The sequence below is a fragment of the Periplaneta americana genome, chromosome 11, assembly GCF_040183065.1.
Source record: "Periplaneta americana isolate PAMFEO1 chromosome 11, P.americana_PAMFEO1_priV1, whole genome shotgun sequence".
NCBI lineage: Eukaryota > Metazoa > Arthropoda > Insecta > Blattodea > Blattidae > Periplaneta > Periplaneta americana.
This window is the reverse complement of record NC_091127.1, coordinates 134,283,827-134,305,423: the sequence shown is the minus strand read 5'-3', so window position 1 is coordinate 134,305,423 and position 21,597 is coordinate 134,283,827. Positions and strand designations below refer to the sequence as shown.

Genomic DNA, 21,597 nt, shown 5'->3' with positions numbered 1-21,597 from the left:
TGCTGTAATACAAGATTAAATTTCATATTGGAATATACAAAATATACACAGAATAAAAAAATACTGATTACACAATAGGCCTATATTATAGAATATAATTACATGGGTTCAGAAAAAATGTTTCATAATAACATAAATTTTCTGTAATACGTAAATAAATTATTGTGCCGTGCCTTGTAAATTAACAACATCCAAAGTGATAAAAAAAATTACAACAAAGAACAAGAATAATATACAGGGCTTTCATTTTAAAACTTCCCAGTCTAAATAACTAATTACTTAAATTTAACTCAATTTAAGCAAAAAAAAAAAAAACACGTCAATTTAGATATTGAGGGGTAAGTCTGAAACCAGCCTTAATTGCATTTTAGATTTCATTGCCCCACACCCCAGCCATCACCATTTTGAAATTTCAAATGGCACCCTATATTTTTATACTTAAATATGAAAGAGTATTCAATTGTTTATAAACATCATTCATTTGTTTTCGTATCTTTTGTTTTTATCGTCGCCTGGCAACTTGGATTGTTGTTATTGTTGATTAGAGTTGAAGAGAATAAAGCTACGAAAACTTATTGAGCATTTCATGTAATAATTGTGTTCGTGTATTAAATTATTTTAAAATGGTTTATACCCTACAAGAGGGAACAGAAATCATCCTTATTGATTATATTTAGGAAATTACACAAAATAAGCTGTGTTTTCGTACTACAATCAACTGATAATAACGAAAATACAGGTTGCCAGGTGACGACAGAAAACAAAAGATGCGAAAACAAATTAACGAGGTGTATAAACAATTGAATTCTCTTTCATATTTAAGTATAAAAACATAGGGATGTCATTTTAAATTTCAAAGTGGGGGAGGCTGAGTGGTGGGGGTGAAATCTAAAATGCAATTAAACCTGGTTTCAGACTTCCCCCTCAATATCTAAATTGAGGTTTTTTTGTTTAAATTGAATTAAATTTAAATAATTAGTTATTTAGACTGGCAAGTTTTGAAATGAAAGCCCTGTATATTGATATACAATAAATTGTATTATATAGCAGTCATTTCATACAAATGTTGCCGTATTTAATAATTGTGACAACTATTTGATCTTATAGCTTTTTTTTTTCTATTTTTTATTTATTTCTCCAGTTAAAAAAATTTAGAATTGTTCCCCTAGAAACAAATAAAAGACCTCTAACATATTAAATGTTTGGGTGTTGTAATATTCTAAAATATAAGGTATGACGGACTCAAAAAAATATATGAGTTTCTTTTTAAAGTTCTGTAGTTCAGAACAATAATTACTAAATATTTAAATATTCTTCAAATCGAAATGTTTTTCGCAAACAAATTTTCCGTGAAATAATAAGTGTAATGACAAAGTATAGCAGTATGCGATTTACATGGCACTATCTGTTTTAAGTACAGGTAACTTCCGTCACTTTAATCCTTAATTTTTGTTATACAAATAGCCTAATTCCTTTCACTTTTTATCTTTGTTACAGAGCTCTGACAGGCAAATACCCAGTAAGTATAAATATTGTTACATGTTCCTTTCTTGTTATATCAAGTAATAACGATCAATAAAAAAATTGATAGACTAATACAAAATTAGAATATTCATTCATTGGATGATGCCTGACATTCATTAAACGTTTACTTAGACAAAATTCAAATCAGTAAAATTCATGACAGCCTCAAACGCACAGCTCAATCAAACGTTCTGTACATAATTCAATGCAGAAGTTACGTCAATAACTCTTTCAGTGGAGTACGATGGTCTTTGCCATTTGGTATGAAGGAAATGCTTCTCTTTGAAAGCAGAATAAAAATACGAATATCTTACTACTAATATCAAAACCATCATAGTACCTAATACATATAGGCTATGATAATTATTACAAGGTTCTCTACTAAGTAAACGCATAGGCTGGTCTAAAAAACATTTTTCATAACTGTTTTCAACAACTGTACTAATGCTGGGATCATCATTCCACATGTGCTATGACCGGTTAAAAGTTGAATATGCTGCACACTGGACCACCAGTATAGTATGAAATACATTTCACAATGACTCGCAAGAAAATTTCGGGTTTACCTTCTGATCCAATTAAATTACTTTATGCACTTCGAAAATGCAACTCCAATAATTGTTGTTTTGTACAGATTTATATTAAAATTAAATATCACTCTTCTTCAGACAGTTCTGTCACATGATAGAATTCCCGATAATTTCTGCCTATATTTTATATTGCATTGACTTCCGTAAATGTTGCCAAAGAAATTGTACTGTAGTAAATCGTATGCTGAAAGTTTGCACTAAGTAATAACATGTACTGTAACATACAATTTCAATATGAAACTATCAGCTTAAGCAAGACCAATGCAATCTAAAAAATTATACATGAGATGTAAAATAATTTTATTTAAAAATTGAAATCAAGAACCCAACTGATCAACTACTATTCGGAATCTCGATGACTCGAAACTTGAGACCTAGAGTTAGTTGAAAACAGTCTAATAGGCATGAACCCATGAATGAGATGTATATATTTAGTACGAAATTACTTTCATTGGAGTCATGTATCTTTTGCAATGACATTAATCTAATACTGATACTGTTTACAGCCCAAGATACAAGTAGCCTCCAAATATGAACGTCGTGTGGACACCAGATCGTACGATGACAAGAAGAAACTCTTTGAAGGCGTAAGTATATTTATATGCTTTTATTCATTAAAAGCAGCAGCAGAAAATATAGTAAAGATCGACGTTAATCACTTTATACAAAGTCCATATTCCAACTTCTCGTACCGTTCAATTTTGTATAGTTTCTCAAGTGGTCTTATTTTTATTGAAGGAGAAACATTTTTTTTTACAATAACAGTCATCGGATTCAGTTCTATCCTTATCAGTCTTATAAATAATATGATTCTATTCATAGACGCAGCAGAAAACAAATTGTAAAAGTCGACATTGGTCATATTATGCAAAGTGTACATTTCAACATCTTATCCAATTCAATTACACAGTTTTTAAATTTCTTTCATTTATTTATTTTTTTAACAATTAACTTAAGGGGAGAGGATGGTATTTTTTTTAACTTTTTTCCTATTTGGTGTGAAATATTAATTTTTTGTATGTAGAGAGCTCATAGCTGTAGCAAATGAAACAGATATAAATATTAAAAAAAAAAAATTATTTGGGAGCCCAAATTTGAAAAAAAATATACCTAATGCAAGATTGTACTAAATCTGATATATCTAAACAGTTTTTAAAGATAGATTCAAACAGTTTTTTGCAATGTATTTGCAAAAGCATGTTCTACAAACTGTCTGCAACAGAATTTTGATATTGCTCCCTACGTTTGTAAAATAAACAATTAAAATTTAATAACAATTTTCTGATTTCCTTTCTTGCAAACTAACGGACGTATTTTTAAAATGAAATCAACTAAGAAAATTCTGTTACAGAGAAAAGTTTCCTAATAGTCTAAAGAATGTGTGTTCTAAATTTCGTGCATGTATCTTTAATAATTCAGAAATTATATCCATTTTTGTCTGGCAATGTAGCAGAAAAAAAAATGAGGTTACTGGAAACCGATAAAAGGGGGCGTGTGACTTAAAAATCCATAGCGGAGGAAGTTTATAAATGACGTCTCAACATCCGATAAGGGCACAAATGCCCATAAATTATTATGCAAGGCATTCCACACATATCAAAGAGTATTTTAAAGAAAAAAAATTGAAAATTTAATTTACCGGAAACAACTATAAAAGTGGGCGAGTGATTTAAAAATCCATAACGCAGGAAGTTTAAAAATAGCGACTCAACATCCGATAAGGGCACAAATACCCACAAAATGTTATGCTATGCATTCCACACATATCATAGGGTATTTTAAAGAAAAAAAATGTTTTTGAAAATTTACTCATTTTTCACCAAAAAATACCATCCTCTCCCCTTAACTCATCAGATTCAGTTCTATCATTATCACTAACATAGCCAAAACAGATTTTTGAGGGCTTATTGTTATGTTTGTATTACAAACTTTCATGCTACCAAATCCCCATCTTATGGCTACCTGTCAATTTCTACACACTTCTTCTTAGATTTAAATCTTACACAGATATGGATTTTTGTTCTTATCCTACAAGAACTGTAAACGTAATTTGTTTAGGTTTACATTTCCGATTTAATGCTTTTGTAACATTCTTTCTTGCCTTTTCTGTATTTTCAGCCAACTATTTAACACTCCAATTTCTCTGCAGCTTCTTGTCGCAATGTCTTAGATTGGATGAATTAATTCTTGTGCAGATTTCTTTTATTGACCGAATTACTGTTACAAGCCTAGGACTATTGTACTGTAGACATGCATATTACAAAATAAAAAGTATACATGTTCCGTTGCATATATTTAACAAGTAAAGTAAACAGATGTTACTTCATTCTTATGTTGGTTGCCTTAAAGATACAAATGTTCAAAATGACTACCGGTACCACCATCGTCAATGCATTGTTAACGACATGCAACTGAGTGAGAAATGCGCTATATTGTTTGTGACAGAATAGGAACATAGGCAATTTCAATTTCGTGTCTCTGATCCTGCACTATTCTTGATTTTATGACGTATAATTTTCTTTAGAGTACCTACACGTTAAAGTCTATTGGTGATAACTCCACGCTTCCTATTCGTCCTATCCATATTCCAGAGCGCGTTTCTCAAACTATGGTCCGCGGACCACCTGTGGTCCTCGTGGTCTGCCCTTGTGGTCCTTCAAAAAAGACAGAAGAAAAAAAAATTCGAACGAATTGCGTATCACACTATAGCTTAAAATTTCAGAGTTTGGAAATGACACATGACAATCGAATTTCACTTTTTCTCCCAGTACAGATATTTTATAAATTTATTACCCTAACCGTCTATCGACTTCCCATTCTACTCTCAGCAACAAAAGATGGATTTAAAGCACTATATACGTGGCATTTCTCGACATCTTTTCCCTGCACATCTGGTGCCGCGCCTGTAATCCAGCCAGGGACCACCCGAATTCATAACAGAGGACCAAAGTACCGAATCTTAATTCAATTTTAAAATATAAATATACTGGTATTAAAATATGCTACGAAAATGATAAATTTGCTTTCGACGGGAACAAGAGTAAGGTGGTCCGCGGAACTGTGCTGACTTTAAAAAGTGGTCCCCACTTCAAAAAAGTTTGAGAAACGCTGTACTAGAGAAAATGAAATCAAGAAACTTTATCACATCAGTGTGGTAATATGGGAGCCCACCATCCTATTGAAAGTAACATTTTTCATCCTAAAACAGTAACCTGGATCCCACTTATTCCGGAGAGACTGACAGAGATGGACTCAGTGCATGGCTCGCCCAGCATCCAGTATTAAGAATGATGTTATCAGCGACCAATGTATTCAATCGTAAGAACGAGGATAACAATCATGCCCAACTCTTTCACATAGTTAGGACTCTTAACATCCTACCAAGTCTAACCTGGTTTTTGAAGAGATTTATTACTCTTGTAATTAATGTTTCTTTTTCAGAGAATCCCTCGATTTTTACTAAGTCACTATTCATGGGTCAATTGACTGGTCTCTTAAATTGAGACCAATCATCCTGCCTGTGGTTTCCTTAAGGCGTTAAGACAAATGTCGGGATGAGCCCTTGAAGAAATGGACCACGAACATATCACCCACCAACATACCTACATTTCGAAAGTACAAACTTCGTCGTCCCTTATCTTCAACTGGCAACAGAGCCTTGGCATTAGAGAAACTTCTTAAACGTCTTGGCAGGCGTCGGAGAATTGAGTTTAGAGGTGCTACTTTTCTCTTTCAGCTGACTGGGCGGGGAATGTAGTGGTAGTAGCTGTCCGTGCTGTTAGGGATACTCAAGTCTGGCTGGTTTAGCTGCCCAGCCACCTGACGTTCTAACATTCTACTAGTTGATGGTCTTTTCGACACTTTTCCCCAGCAAAATTTATTTAGGCCCTTACGTGGGACAGTGCACGAAGTGAAGCCAATGACCTTTAGGTTAGGAACTCACATAAAAATTAATGAGTCCAAGCTCTCTTGCGATGTCCTGATTAACAGTGTGTACCATTTAATTGATAATCCCTCCTTTTTCCCTCATTATTCATTCATTCACAATTCAAAACCAGTTCATTAATGAGAGATAGTATGGCGTTGTTTCACAACATTAAGTAAGCGGCACCTGTAACAGTCACTTCAAAGAAAAATGGCTGTATCATTGCTCTTGAACACAAATCGCAACACAATGTTATTACATTTTCATTTCCATTGTTATTAGTACCTTCTGGAGGAGTATACTATTACCAAGCGAAGAATGTAAAGGTACCGGTATTGCACTACCATCTAGCATTATTTCTATCATTTTGTCTTCATTCTTTTGTGCGATATGAACATTCAAAATGTATATACATTTTATTGTGACACTGCATGTATGTACACATACCTATATACACATTATATGTATACGTGGTACAGTCATTAAGTTCTGAGACTGACGCCTGGAGAGTAGGCACCCACAAAAATCAGGATGTCTCACAAGATGCCGCGTAACACGGCGTACACTTAAACAGATCCACATCCTCCGTCAGAATAGTCGCCGTTGGCCGCTATGCACTTCTGCCAACGTTGGTATAGGTGCTGGAAGCACCGCTGAAATATGTTGGCAGGAAGGTCCCGTACGGCTTCTTTTGTGTCAGATGACTTCTTAGGCCGAATGAAATCTACGCCCACGTAGGATTACTTCCATGCGGGGAAAGAGAAAAAATGGCATGGTGCGAAATCAGGTGAGTACGGAGGGTGTGGCAAAACGGCGACCTGTTGCCTTGCAAGTTTTTCTTGGACAAGAACAGAGCGATATGCAGAGGCGTTGTCGTGTAAGCTTAGGAAACTTACGACGAATTGAATCGCGTAAACGGCCAAGGATCTCCTTGTAGCGGGTCTTGTTTACACCTTATGGGATAAATTCCATGTGAACAACTTCATTTGAATAAAAAAAACAGTTCAAGCATCACCTTGCCTTTTGACCTGTCTTGTCGTGGTTTTTTCTTTCGTGGCGATAATGGCGTTTTCCAGGTGGCGGATTGTCGCTTCGGTTGCGGATCGTAAAGGAAACACCATGTTTCGTCTCCAGTTATGATCCGGTCGAGAAACGTCGGATCATCGTCAGCACTACTAATCAGGTCACCACAGATCATCACGTTGGTCTTGCGTCAGGATGCGTGGCACACTGTGCTGAGTAACACGCGACATGTTCAGGTCATGAGACAGAATTTTGTAGCACGTACCATGGCTGACTCCTACTGCTGCTGCGAGATCGTCTACCGCTTGGTAGCGGTTGGCACGCACCAAATTGCAACTTCTTCGATCTTACATTCAGTTCGAATCGTTAGTGGCCGATCAGTACGCACATCATCCTTCAAACTGTCTCTCCCTTGCGAAAAACGTTGGTGCCACCTAAACACAGCACTGCGATTCAATACGTCGTCATCGTAAACTTGCTGCATCATTTGAAACGTTTCGGTAGCGGTTTTTCCTAATTTCTGGCAGAACTTGACGTTTGTCCGTTGCTCGAACTGCGACATACTCGAGTTCCGACGCGCGCATTCAAATCACCGTCACAACAAAGACCGTAGTTCTGCTAACACTGTATGCACACAACTGTCTCTTGCTGGGACGAGAGACTAACTGACAAGGTACCATACCACGACGCCACCTATCCGCTCTAGTGCACCACATCGCCACTATGCGCCCAGTCGCAGAACTTATTGACTACCACGTACATAAGTTTAAGCGAGATAATATGCATGTCTATACTTAAATTGACAACAACGTACTTTATAAAAAATATTAATCAGTCAGCAGAAGTTGAAGCATGCGATTCATACAAGACTTGCTTGTGTCCACTACTGTGATACGAGGCTGTAGATCCACATATCTACTTTATGTGCTCATTATGAGATTTATTTTGTGTATGTAATTGTGTTTGGTGTCCTTACGCAGGGTTGGGCCACATTAAGTTCAGAGAGTAATGAGAAAGTTTGGAAATCCAAGTATGAATTGTTTGCCAACAGAAGCAAGTGTAAGTAAGACGGTGACAGAGTCCAAACCCTTGCCCCAAACCGTGAACAAATGTGCTTGCCCAACAACCACAACGTCAGAACACAATGTGGTGGATGCAACACCCCGTCTTATGTGTTATTCATTGTCACGTGTGACCATAGTGTACAATACTCGCATCTATCTCTCTGCTCTTTCTTACCCTACAATCAATCAATCAATCAATCAATCAATCAATCAATCAATCAATTCAATTACAGTACTTTCACAAGACAAGCTTCTTTGCTTACTTATTAAATCACTCTATCAATGAAGTCCATTAAATCTAAAGCATTCTGATACAGGCTACTGTAATTCTAGGAAGTAATAATCAAAATCCCGATTTGATGACCAAAAATATGCCAAAATTTATCAAATCACAAAACTGTTGAAATGTTTATAAATTACATAAAAAATCCCCAAAATCTTTTCTTGTGTCCTCCGTCACAGTTCGCAACATGAATATTCACTAATTAAATACTTGCACGCTAAGTGATTTCAAAATGCTTTTAACTATTTCGCTTTAGTTTTTCTTAAATATTATAAAGGTTCCTTAATTGCAGGCTGAATTTTAAGCCACGATCACTACTGGTAGTTATTTGTTTGCAGCTATTTCCATTTTCTCAAAATCGCCACTATAATTTGAAAATGTCGGTACAGTTACATCCTTCCAAATAGTTTGTCAGAGAATATCTTATTTTCATGATTTAATTACGATTTACTAAAATTAATCAAAAGAGAGAAGGGATCAAACATTCTCACCTTAAAAATAAGATGTTAAGTAAACTCGATTCCTCTGTGCTTTAGCTTATTAAGACTGGGTTCAAAGGAGTTAAAACGAACTTCTTTCACAAGACGTCGATATACTGTCTTCCTAACACATTTAGTAATTGAGGGTCTTCTTGAGAAAATATTTTAATAATAATACATTTTCTGCCGGAAGTTCTCGTGTTAGATTTTAGCTCTTAATATAAAAAATTAATATATTTTGAAACCTTGAACTATCACAAAGGACACAAAAACCTCGCACCACGTTGACTACTGTGAAAGTCTCAAATCTTACTTATTTTTCCTTACTTTTCAAATCCTTCACAAAACATCAGAACCTGAGCAGAGTGGTCTATTCCCATTCAGTTTCAACCTACATTGCATGCGATTCTCATCGTCTCTTTGATAATTAAATTTTTTGCTACCATACATCACAATTGTACATAGCAGTTCTTCCATGTGTGTATCAAATTACAAATGACAAAGACACGATAACAAAATTATGGACATAAAATTAAGAACTTGTTCTCTGAAAGATCTAACACACTTCCAAGCGCTGATGAACAGTTGCTAAAAGAGATGATAGTTGTGAGATGTGTACAAGCTAGAACAACTAATAACACTAACAAAAGAGTCATTTGTCCCTTTACTTTCTCCATTTCCAATCACGAAGTGTTTGGTTTGATTTAATAAATTGTGTGCCTGCTTGCTCTCCTCCTCTAGGGTTTAGAGGCTCAAACCAAAGAGGTTATCGAGCGACAGTGGAGCGATAAGTCAAATGAATTTGACTCACGCCAAAAATGTAAGTCTGTACATAGAGTATCTCAGAATAAGCATACACTCCATGCTCACTGCCAAGCCAAAGTTGAGTAAGCGAAGTAGCCATACATGCAGTGACAAGCAAGCTAAAATACTGATGCTGTTTTTGTTTATGTTATCATAAATATAATTTTTATACTTTAAATTATTATGTGTGATAGAGAATATTTTTATAACCACTGTTTATTTTCATAACAATTATTTTGTGTTTACAGCTTGCAATTTACTCTATGATATTATAGACTCAATAAAAAACGAGAACTGTAAGCTACATCTGCGTGTAAGAGTGGTTTCTCTATTCAAGCATGTCTCTGTGATACACAGCTGTCACGAATTTTAAACAAATAATTCAAAATCAATTTTTTCCTTCGCTATAGGTACTTTTCTAAAAATGTCCACACTACTGTAACAATTTCATACAAATAACTTATTCATAAATCTTAGCAAGCGAAATTGTCACTGAACGAAACAAATTCTACCTTATGATTACTTTTGCCTACATAAAATTCAATGAAAGCTAACTAGTAACTTTAAATTATATTGTAATTCAATATAAAATGCTATGGCATAAAGAGCAAGTTAGTGTTTTTAAACATGAATGAACGTTATTAAATGTTCTTTAAGCTCATATTATAAATGTTTTTAAAATTAATTTTCTTGAGAAGAAAGTTGTAACTTGAAAAAATACACCGTGTCCCGCTTAGAGGGATCGAGAAATAAGTGCTAATTTAAAGTATAAATAATGGTTTTATAACATAACTTTTTTATATAACTTGATGTAAAAACTCTCCGAGTTTCGGCGAATGGTCAGTGCAACTCGATATGTGCGCCTCGAGCTACCCTAAAGACATCTAAAAGGTTCTCAACCTTCTGCCAAGTGTACCATAACATTTGTGAAGTGATTAGCGCAGCTGCATTTATAATGCGTTGTCTCAGTTTTTCCAAAATGTCAACTGTATTACGTTGGTACACAACACTTGTCACAAAGTCCCAGAGGAAGGTCAATGGGAGGAGTTGATCAACAAAAAAAAGTTCTGCAACATGTCCAGATACCATATACATTTCCTGTGACTGTCGCCTCGATGAAAAAGAATGGTCCAATGACGGAATGTTCTAGTGAATGGCGCCAGGCTTGTTTCCACGATAAATGTTAGTGCGCATGAACATGCAACTGTTTTTAAACCATTGGTGCATAAACTTGGACAGTTTCTGCATCTTGTCAGATGTAAATCAAAACAATATCTTCATCTGATTTTAAATGGTTTAGCATTTATTTCTCGATCCCTCTAAGCGAGACAAGATGTATATAAATCTTTTGTCTACGCATGAAAGCTACTCGTTTTAATAAACTTGTCTTTAAAGAAGTTACATAATGTATTGTAAAAACGACCAGGGCTCTAAATGGACGTTTTCACGAACCGAAATACTATTATTTTCGTGAACAAGGTGATGTTAATGATGACGATGGAATTAATATCCAGTGAGATGACTCCGAGTATTACCATGAAATAGCCTATTTATAAAGACATCAATATAAAAATTTCGAACATATTAATGTTTTCGGAAATTTTCATTCCTTTATCATGTTTATTCAAACGGGAACCACAAACAATAGTCACTACATTCAGCCGAAAAAAAAAGAATAAAATACACACATCTTTAATAAATAATTTACTTTGATGCATATATTAACACCAGCAACAGAGATTGATTTCTGGACCTGCACTTTTAACTGGAACCTTTGTTTCGCAAAGTATTTTTTTTTTTACTTGGTTATTTATGAACTACTAGGTTATTTAGCATCGATGGAATTGGGGATAGTAAGATGGTATTTGGGAAGATAAGGCTGAGGATTCGCCATAGATTACCTGACATTCACCTTTCGGTTGGGGAAAACCTCGGAAAAAACCCAACCAGGCAATCAGCTCAAGCGGTAATCGAACCCATGCCCGAGCGCAACTCCGGATCAGCAGGCGAACACGCTACTGCCTGAGCCACATCTGTGACTTGCGAAGTCTTTGAAATAGATACTCAGGTCGCGGTTTAAATTCGACTGGCTGCTGCCTAGTAGTGGCCTATGACATCTGATCATTAGCTCGATATGGAGTGATAAAGTGTTGCTGAGCCCCGGTCCTTTTAATTTCATTACTGCCACGCTATTATTCAGAACTTCGACGATATTCAATGCAGAATCAAATGTATCAAAGGCATGTCGCAAGAGTATCGGGTGTTTCAAAATGAATATCGGGATTTTAAGGCTTTGTAGTATTTATTACATTTAACGTACGATTATAAATAATACAACAAATGAAAGAGCAACTCAAATAGTTTTGCTACAAGTGCTCAATGTGAGCACCATTCGTCACACGGCACACATCGAGTCGATAAGCGAGTTCTTCCCTAACCTTGATCAGTGTGTCTGGAGTAATTGTTGCAACAACTGCTTCAATCCTCTGTCTTAAGTCTGGTAGGTCAGCTGGTAGGGAGGTACATACACACGATTCTTTATGAATCCCCAAAATGGTAAAAATCTCATGGCGTAAGATCTGGTGAACGTGGAGGCCATGCGAAACAAGCTCTGTCATTCGGCCTCTTTCGGCCAATCCAGCGATCGGGTACAACGTCGTTTAACCAATCGCGTACTTCCATATGCGACTCCTTAAAATTCTCCACACAGACGTTGCTAATTCACAACTAGCCTTCCGAACAGATTTCTTGGGGCTACGCGTGAAAGACTCTCTCACTCGTTCAACGCGCTTTCTAACGGCAGACAGAGGAAACAGTGCATGCGCGTACAAAACTGTTTGAGTTGCTCTTTCATTTCATGTATTATTTATAATTGTACGTTAAATGTAATAAATACTAGAAAGCCTTAAAACCCCGATATTCATTTTGAAACACCCGGTATTACAAATTAGCAAGAGCTTATACGAAAGCTATTGGCCCTAATAAAATGAAGAAGTACCGACAGTACTGTTGTCAGTACTTTTAACCATTTAATTTACACTCAATTGAAAAACGTATTTAAATAACATATAATAATAATTAATACAAAATTCAAATGATCCGGAATGGACAACAGACATTTTTTACGAGACAGAATGGAAATGTTTCTGAAATTCATGAACTGGAATGCCATACCGGTCCGCTTCAGTCCATTTAGAGCCCTGGAAACGATCATAGTGATTTAGTAGTACCGTATATGTATAACGAAAGTAAAATATACCGGTATTTACTCATTATTTTATGTTAATTACTGACTATAAGTTTACTGAACCAAGTAATATTATCATTTCAAGTAAAGAGTGACAATATAATTACGATATTTTAAGAAATATCAATTCATTTGTGTAAGTAAAATATTATACAATTTATTATTAATGTAGTAGTTCATACGGAGTGTTCAAAAAGTATGGAATGTTACTCACAACTTCTGAAATTTTAATTTTATAAAAAAAGTTTTATACGAAAGTTGTATCAGATAAAGCATATGTTACCAGTGTTCGAAAAAAGTTAGTTATTCAGGCATACAGGGTGTGACAGTAAACTTTTTTTTTAAATGGCATTCTATATTAAAAATTACATGTCCCGAATCTTAATTAAATATTGCGTATGAATTGTAGAAATTTTACCCATTCACCCGTTTGATGTCTTTTAACTATTTATTAAAGTTCAGATAAATAAGTGTGTAAATCATGTTGCGTAGGCCATAAAACTAAACAAAACACTATTATTATCATCATTTAATTCGAGAAAAATTCGTTCCGGCATCGGGAATCGAACCCGGGACCTCTCAGCTCTGCGCGCTGAGTGCTCTTTCCAACTGAGCTATGCCAGGACACGATCCACGGTGCCGGCCGAACTCATCTCGTTGTAATGTTTTACGGCCTTACTACCTGCACTTTAGACTTGTAAGTCTAAACTTTATGGCCATATTCAACCTCAGTTTTTGACAACTGCTAACAGTTAATACATCACATATTCATTATATATGAGGTCTCGCCTACCTCATTGAATATTACACGACTACTATGAAGTAGCCAATGTGTATTATCATCATTTAATTCGAGAAAAATTCGTTCCGGCACTGGGAATCGAACCCGGGACCTCTCAGCTCTGCACGCTGAGTGCTCTTTCCAACTGAGCTATGCCGGGACACGATCCACAACGAAAGGAGTTCGGCCGGCACCGTGGATCGTGTCCCGGCATAGCTCAGTTGGAAAGAGCACTCAGCGTGCAGAGCTGAGAGGTCCCGGGTTCGATTCCCGGTGCCGGAACGAATTTTTCTCGAATTAAATGATGATAATACACATTGGCTACTTCATAGTAGTCGTGTAATAGTCAATGAGGTAGGCGAGACCTCACATATAATGAATATGTGATGTAAAACACTATTACTAACAAAGCTTTACAAAAGATGCTCAATATGAGAACCATTCACAACTAAACAATGTCCCAGTCTATCACAAAAACAATCATTGTCTTTCTCACAGTTACATAACTGATCTGTTCCATCTCATATCACAATGGACAGTTTTCATGATAGACTGGGACATTACTTGGTGTGAATGGTTCTTATTTTGAACATCTGTGGTAAAGTTTGGTTAGGAATAGTGTTTAGTTTTATGGCCTACTCAACATGATTTTAAACACTAGTTTCTCTCAAGTTTGAAGTTAACGAAAAAAGTTTAATAAATAGTTAAAAGACATAAAACGGGTGAATGAGTAAAATTTCTACAATTAATACATAAAATTTAATGGAGATTTGGAATATGTAAATTTTAATATAGTGTACCATTTAAAAAAAAATAAAGTTTGCTGCCACACTATGTAGGCTATGCCCAAATAACTAACTTTTTTTCGAACACTGATACCATATTTTATTATTTATCTCGAACAGCTTTTGTATAAAACTTTTTTTTTTTGTAAAATTAAAATTTAAGAAGTTATCAGCAATATTCCATACTTTTTGAACACTCTGTATATATAAAAACTTCTCTTGGATAGACATGCACAAGGATTCTTTTTCCGTGATACAGAATATCTGTTTTGTATAGGATATTGTTATTTTACGTTGTTTTACACAATACAATATAAAATATCAAGACTAGGCAATGAACTAGTTAAAAGAAAATTTTAAAACATAGTAAATAAGCTGATATCTAAGAATAAATATAAAATATCCACCTGAGTTTCATAACCAAATAATTTATCATCAAATGGCTGTTGTACTACTTATAAGCTTCAAAAGAAACACGCTTGCATTCTATAAAATTAATTTATCACAACAAATTAAAACCACTATTAAAGAATCTCGCTATAATCACTCAAAAACGCAATTTCTCAAAGTAATAAGTAACAGCAATATCTAATGAACGCTTCTTTTAATTACTTTACTGTATCACACTGATATAATTTCACCTTACACTAACTTACTGGTATGTTATAATGTGAAATATTATAGAACTCTGTGAAGTTCAAACTTTCATCAGTTGCCGGTACGCTAACATAATAGTAAAGTCGTCTGCAACGAGATTATTAAATAGGCTACCTGTGCATGATCAATTTTGCGCAGAAACTTCACTTATCTATGAAAATTCTATAGCAAAACTAGTATTCAATTAATTATTTGTTTAAAATATCGTTAGTTATATAATCTAAAACTTCTTACAAGTCACAACTAACCTTGCACTAGCTCTAAGCAATGCAGAGAAAATTATGCAACAAAATTTTGAGCCATCAATATGTGAGCTTATTTATTTTTAACTGATTGTTTTCAAGCATGACTAAATGTTTGTAATTGCATATCATATAAGTAACTAAAAATAATGAGTGGTTGAAATAATAGGAAGTAACACTCCTCTACTAAACAATTATTTTGCGTAACAATATTAATGTTTCTTTTCTTAACGTTTAGATTTACTCGAAAATTATATCATAGTGTTTGTAATTACTTGTCAAAATTTCTTATAATTATATTTACTGTACATATAACTACATGAATATAAGATCAACATCGCTAACAGAAATTTCAGAAGTTTAAGTGGCCTAACTGAAAGACTACAATGTTATATACCATGATAATTATCAGGGCTTGAAAAAACCATTCGTCTATGACGAGTGGGGAAAAAAAATGTTGATATTTAATTGCACTTCTGTAGTTCGACCATACTGAATAGTGAAACTTTCGCCTCACTGGTGAGCCACCATAAAATTTTTAAAGCCCTGTTAATTATACTATAACTATTATTTGTAAATATTACTCATATTATGACCTAGCCTAATCGAACTTCTCATACATAGCCAAGCTGCCCAAGTGGTTCGGCGAGCGACCTGGCAAGAAGAAGGGAGATCCCGAAAGCCCAGAAGAAGAAGAGGTGAAGGCTGATGCAGGTGTTGATGACGAATTGGAAGAACCTACTTTCGAACCTGAACCTGAGCCCGAGCCTGAGGAAGAGGCTGCAGAGGAGGAAGCTGAAGAAGAGGAGGAGGAAGAGGAAGAGGAAGAAGAGGAAGAAGAAGAGGAATAAACATGAAACAGGTACTTAATATAAGAAATATAAATTTCATAATATACCATTTAGCAGTGCAATAATAATTAAACAATTACACATAATAGGCCTAATGTGTGTTGTTTAATATAAATTTCTTCATTTTATTTATTTTTTGCACAATCATACTCTTTTGTATACTTATCATCATTGTTACATTCCATGTAACTTGAAGATACAACACGTTCAATGTTTACTGCAGAAACGCTGAAAATAATAGTGCAGTAAGTAAATTACTGACAACACAGCTGTGCTGAACAATTATTAAATTTTATGGTATAAAGACTGTAATTCTCTTTATTTATAGAAAAAGATTCAGACACTTATTGCAATAACTTTTTTTTGTACGATCGTGTTTTTTGCTGTATTTACAGTTATTGTTGTTAGGCCTTAGAATTCCCACACAGAAACTTGTTTCTACGGAAACCATTCTTCGTAACATAAAACTATACTGAAATAAACTCATTACAGTGCACTTATTGTTACTTAGTTACCATTACAGTGCCGTTTTGTGAAGGCTTTGGACTAGTACTGCTCCAAATTTTCAATGCAAAATATATTGTATTTGCAATTTTAAAAATATGATCGTGCAAAAAATGTTATACAATACATGTTTGTGAAGTGTATTACAAAATCTCGAAAACTGAAAAACTTGCTCTGCTCGTTTTTCAAACTTTTCCTCCATTTTGTAGAAAGCACTTCCCAACCTTGTATCGTAATATACTATTATTTATTCGGAACATTGCATACACATAAAAGATAGTCGTATCCAACAAATAAAACAAAAGGATATAAAAACACGGTCACCTAGAAAATTACACACTGTCATTAACAAAATGACAAACGTTCAGTGCAAAAAGAATGAATAAATAAATAAATAGAATGCATAATAAATAAAATAAAGATATAAATTATGATTGTGCAAAAAATAATATGCAATACATGGGCGTTAAGTGCGTAACAGTCTCGGGAATTAAAAAAAACTCGACGCAAGCACCTCGTTTTTTCAAACTTTCCTTCACCTCTGCTACAGAGCACTTACCAACCTAGTATCGCAATATACTATATTTATTTATTTACCTAAGACCTTTATCTGTGTAGAATGATGAGTAACGAGATCAATATCAAAATGACACATGTAGGGAAATTTTAAATATGCGAAGAAAACCTATTTCATAACCGCTCTTTCAGCCAGTATCATCACAGAAAGTGCCAGAGTATAATATAATATTGGTACTTTTGGTTAAAAGACTGTGCGAAAACACTGGATTTATCAACTACTATGGTTATCTAGTGTCTGAGTGAGATGAAGGTGACTGATAATGCTAGCAAGATGAGTTCAGGGTCTAGCGCTGAAAGTTACCTAGCATTTGCTCTTATAGGTTGAGGGAAAATCCCGTAAAAACATCAACCACGTACAGTAGAGGAGGCAAGACCTGTCCTGTGGCCTTATCATATGCCATGGCTATATCATCAACGGGTATGGAGGGGGAAGATAGATTTTAGTCTGAGATGAACTTCCTGTGTTGGTAGATTCATATAATATTAACCATCATGAAATAAATTCTCTTTCTGAAGCTCATTCTTTCCTCTCTCGCACTGCTCAAATGCCAGGTCTCGCCTTCTCATCTATAATTTGTCCCAACCAGAATTTGAACCTGGGCTCTCTAGTTTCACGGTCAGACGTGCTAACCATAGCAGTAGACATAATAAGTACTGGCAGAAAAATTAAATATAGTACTTGCGAGTGAGAGTTCTTTTTTGTACAGTTGGCAATTTTTCAACAATGACCATTAAAGAAACCAATCACAGCAGTCATTTGGATGTAAAGAGTGATCTCAGATGTGCCTTAACCAACTTGGCACCGAACATTAGGGGATCCCTTAAAAAAAAAAAAAAAAAAAAAAAAAAGACAGTGTCAATCGTACCATTGATATTCTTTGTTCTTGTAAGTTCCATCACATACCGATACTGGTAATTAAAAACAAAAGTTGACACAGTAAAGAAGTTGAATTCAAATTGTTTTTTAAATTCTCAGGTAAGTCAATGCGAGTGGAAATAATTTAATTAGAGTGAGACATCCTTGTTTCAGCTGAGAGTCCTTTCAAATACTGCATGTTTTGTTAAAATTATTGTGCTACTGTTCCTATGCATTTGAATTCAAATTATTGTTTTTAAATTTTTTAGATGAATTAATGATGAGTAGGAATAATTTAATTACAGTAACACATTCTTATTTCAGTCACACATCCTTTCAAACACTGTTGTTTTTTTTTTTTTTTTGCAAATCTGGCTTTCAGGTAGTAGCTCCCTGTAAAGCAGGTTTGAACAACTTCAAGGAAAAATTGTTCCGGGGCCGGGTATCGGTCCCGGGACCCTTCGCTTAGCGCGCGAACACTCTACCGACTAAGCTACCCCGGGAACTATACACGACATCGTCACATTTTTTCCTTTGTATCCACACAACTCAAATGAGCTGACAAGACGCCAGAACTCAACTATGAGTGCACACAAATACTGTGTGACTTAAATTGTGGCTTTCTGTTAACGTACTTCCAGTAACGAACATATTATGCAAATCTGCCTTTCAGGTAGTAGCTCCCTGTAAAGCAGGTTTGAATAATTTCAAGGAAAAATTGTTCCAGGGCCGGGTATCGGTCCCGGGACCCTTCGCTTAGCGCGAGAACGCTCTACCGACTGAGCTACCCTGGGAACTATACACGACTTCGTCACAATTTTTCCTTTGTATCCACACAACTCAAATGAACTGACAAGACGCCAGAACTCAACTATGAGTGCACACAAATACTGTGTGACTTAAATTGTGGCTTTCTGTTAACGTACTTCCAGTAACGAATATATTATGCAAATCTGGTTTTCAGGTAGTAGCTCCCTGTAAAGCAGGTTTGAATAATTTCAAGGAAAAATTGTTCCGGGGCCGGGTATCGATCCCGGGACCCTTCGCTTAGCGCGTGAACGCTCTACCGACTGAGCTACCCCGGGAACTATATATGACACCGTCACAATTTTTGTTCATTGTTTTTTTTTTTAAATTAGTTACTGTACTACTGAGAATTTTGAAACCTTCTACTTTATTCTATATTATTATCAAATATAAGTGTTTCTGAGAAGAAAAGATGTGTAATAAATTTAGATGGGGGCATGGAATTGCAGGGCTTACAAAGGGGGGTGCAGCTAGAAAAGGTTGGGAACCACTGGTTTATATCAACATATCACAATAATTGATTTCTCCCCATTTCGATTAAATACTGATGCTGCCTTTTATGCCATTAGCATTGCAAACGTTGTTATGATTGTTATGAGAGAGAGAACGACTTTCAAACTTATCTTGAACATGTAAAAAGTAAAATGTTGTTTTGAAATCACTACATAACCTAACCCAAAGTCACGTTTTTTATGTTCTGTTTTTTAAGTTCATTGTATTGTATGTTAGCTTTTCATGTAAGATGCTGTTGATTACCCAACTTTACCGTGATCATCACTTTTGTACTTCAAATATATCTCAAAACTAGATATGTAAATCCTGTCTCACTGTGGAACACTGGTGGGGCAGGGTGAGACAGTTGTAGTGCCTTAGAAAATATTTTTCCAACAAATAAACTAGTGAGTCAATTTTAATTGTGTTTTGTTATTAGCAAAATAAAAGTTTGGTTTATTACATCCATTTCTGAAAAAACGTGCTCAAAACATTTTTTGTCTCAGTGTGGCCCACTCTCCCCTAATAAATTTAGGTGGGGGCATGGAATTTGCAGGCTCATAAAGGGGGGTGCAGCTAGAAAATGTTGGGAACCACTGGTTTATATCAACACATCACAATAATTGATTTCTCCCAATTTCGATTAAATACTGCCTTTTATGCCATTAGTATTGCAAACATTGTTATGATTGTTATGAGAGAGAGAACGACTTTCAAACTTATCTTGAACAACCTGCAGAAGTTACAGAGAAAAATGTGTGTTTTATGTTACAGATGCCAGGTTACGGGATAAGAACTGGTTGTCTGTCATCACGTCAAATGTTCCTGAGCGCTGGCGAATTGGGACCTCACATTCTGTTCTAGGGCTAACCTCAATCCGTGATGAAGACATGCAAGGAACAATTGAGAAAAAAAATCATGTTAATATATGTGCACATCAGTGTGATTTCTCCAGATATAATCACTCATTTTACAAAAAAATAATTTTTGTTTTTGAAAAGAACCTGGTGCATAATTCACCTAAAAATAAAAAAGTGCCAATGTTTTGACCAAGTTCTGAATGGTTGTTATGTATCATTGGTTTCTGATTAAATTTCTAACTGAAGCCGACAATGCATACAATGTGATGTCCACCATCTGACTTTTAGGCTACATACCAAACAATAGTACATCCTGTCTGAAGCCGATGACCTAAGTGGTGAACCTGCCACCAAGCTCTGCAGCCTAGTGCCGATTTTCTCCCAGCCAGTCAGGATTAGGCTAGCATCAGCTGCGACAGGGTCACGATCCCATGCCATCGGCAAGCACTGTTACTATTTTATCTACCCTGCATCTGTTGTGTTGTGTGGAGATGTTTTGAGAATGTAACTGTTTCTATTATTTACTGTCCATTATATACACACATTTTCTTTTCGCTAATCTCTTCTTTATGGAAGGAAAGAATAATCATATAGTGAGAGGCAGAATGTTTTGTGTATGGTGTATCACATCTTTTGCTCATGCCCATATTAGGTTAATGCATCTACATTATATATATTATGAATAAATATTTAATGATTACTTACGTGACACTATTAATATTTCCTGAAGATTGTGACTTGTAAATGAGAGGAGAAATCCTACTCATGCATCTCATAATCCCTTGTCCAATGCCTGACAGATTCTAGCAGTGTGCAACACAAAATTTCTGTGATCTCCTTCAACTGCATAGCAATATCGAATTCATTTACATCACTCATCGTCTATTACTGATCAATTTTATCTATATGTTTCAACTAACTTTGATACACAGGAGAATCCCTCTTATCCAGCACCAAAGGGGTCAGGCTAGTTTCGGATACGAGATTTTGCCAGATAATTGAATAAATACTGGTATAACTTATACAAAGAAAAGTTCATATTTCATTATGCCAAATGTTGAAACTGCAGCTATGTGAAGCTTATTTCTCTATCACTTGGTCATAACTGAATAAACATAAAAAAACTGTGTGGATTTTCCTTATTAAAACTCATCACACAACACATACTGGGTGTTCATTTCAAAGTGTGTCATGACGTCACTGTTGTTGGGTCACCGATTTGAAGCGAGTTTCAGCTTATATGT

General features: G+C 35.2%; 1 protein-coding gene and 1 non-coding gene across 8 annotated transcripts in view; both read left to right on the top strand.

The window, feature by feature from the left end:
• The window catches only part of up (Troponin T, skeletal muscle), a 108,122-nt gene extending 87,065 nt beyond the window's left edge, over positions 1 to 21,057 (top strand). For 5 of the 7 annotated variants that reach the window (XM_069840084.1, XM_069840082.1, XM_069840078.1 and 2 more), the window contains 5 exons: positions 1,498 to 1,519; positions 2,621 to 2,701; positions 8,043 to 8,121; positions 16,029 to 16,266; positions 20,268 to 21,057. In XM_069840084.1, coding sequence (XP_069696185.1) covers positions 1,498 to 1,519; positions 2,621 to 2,701; positions 8,043 to 8,121; positions 16,029 to 16,255 — 409 coding nt within the window. In that variant the 3' untranslated portion in view covers positions 16,256 to 16,266; positions 20,268 to 21,057. Of the gene's footprint in view, positions 1 to 1,497; positions 1,520 to 2,620; positions 2,702 to 8,042; positions 8,122 to 9,629; positions 9,709 to 16,028; positions 16,267 to 20,267 lie in introns of all 7 variants that reach the window. The other 2 variants (XM_069840079.1, XM_069840081.1) reach the window with 1 other exon arrangement.
• Positions 13,926 to 14,002, top strand: TRNAC-GCA (transfer RNA cysteine (anticodon GCA)). The gene has a single exon. It is a non-coding gene; the product is annotated as a tRNA-Cys (tRNA).
• Positions 21,058 to 21,597: the final 540 nt, after the last annotated feature.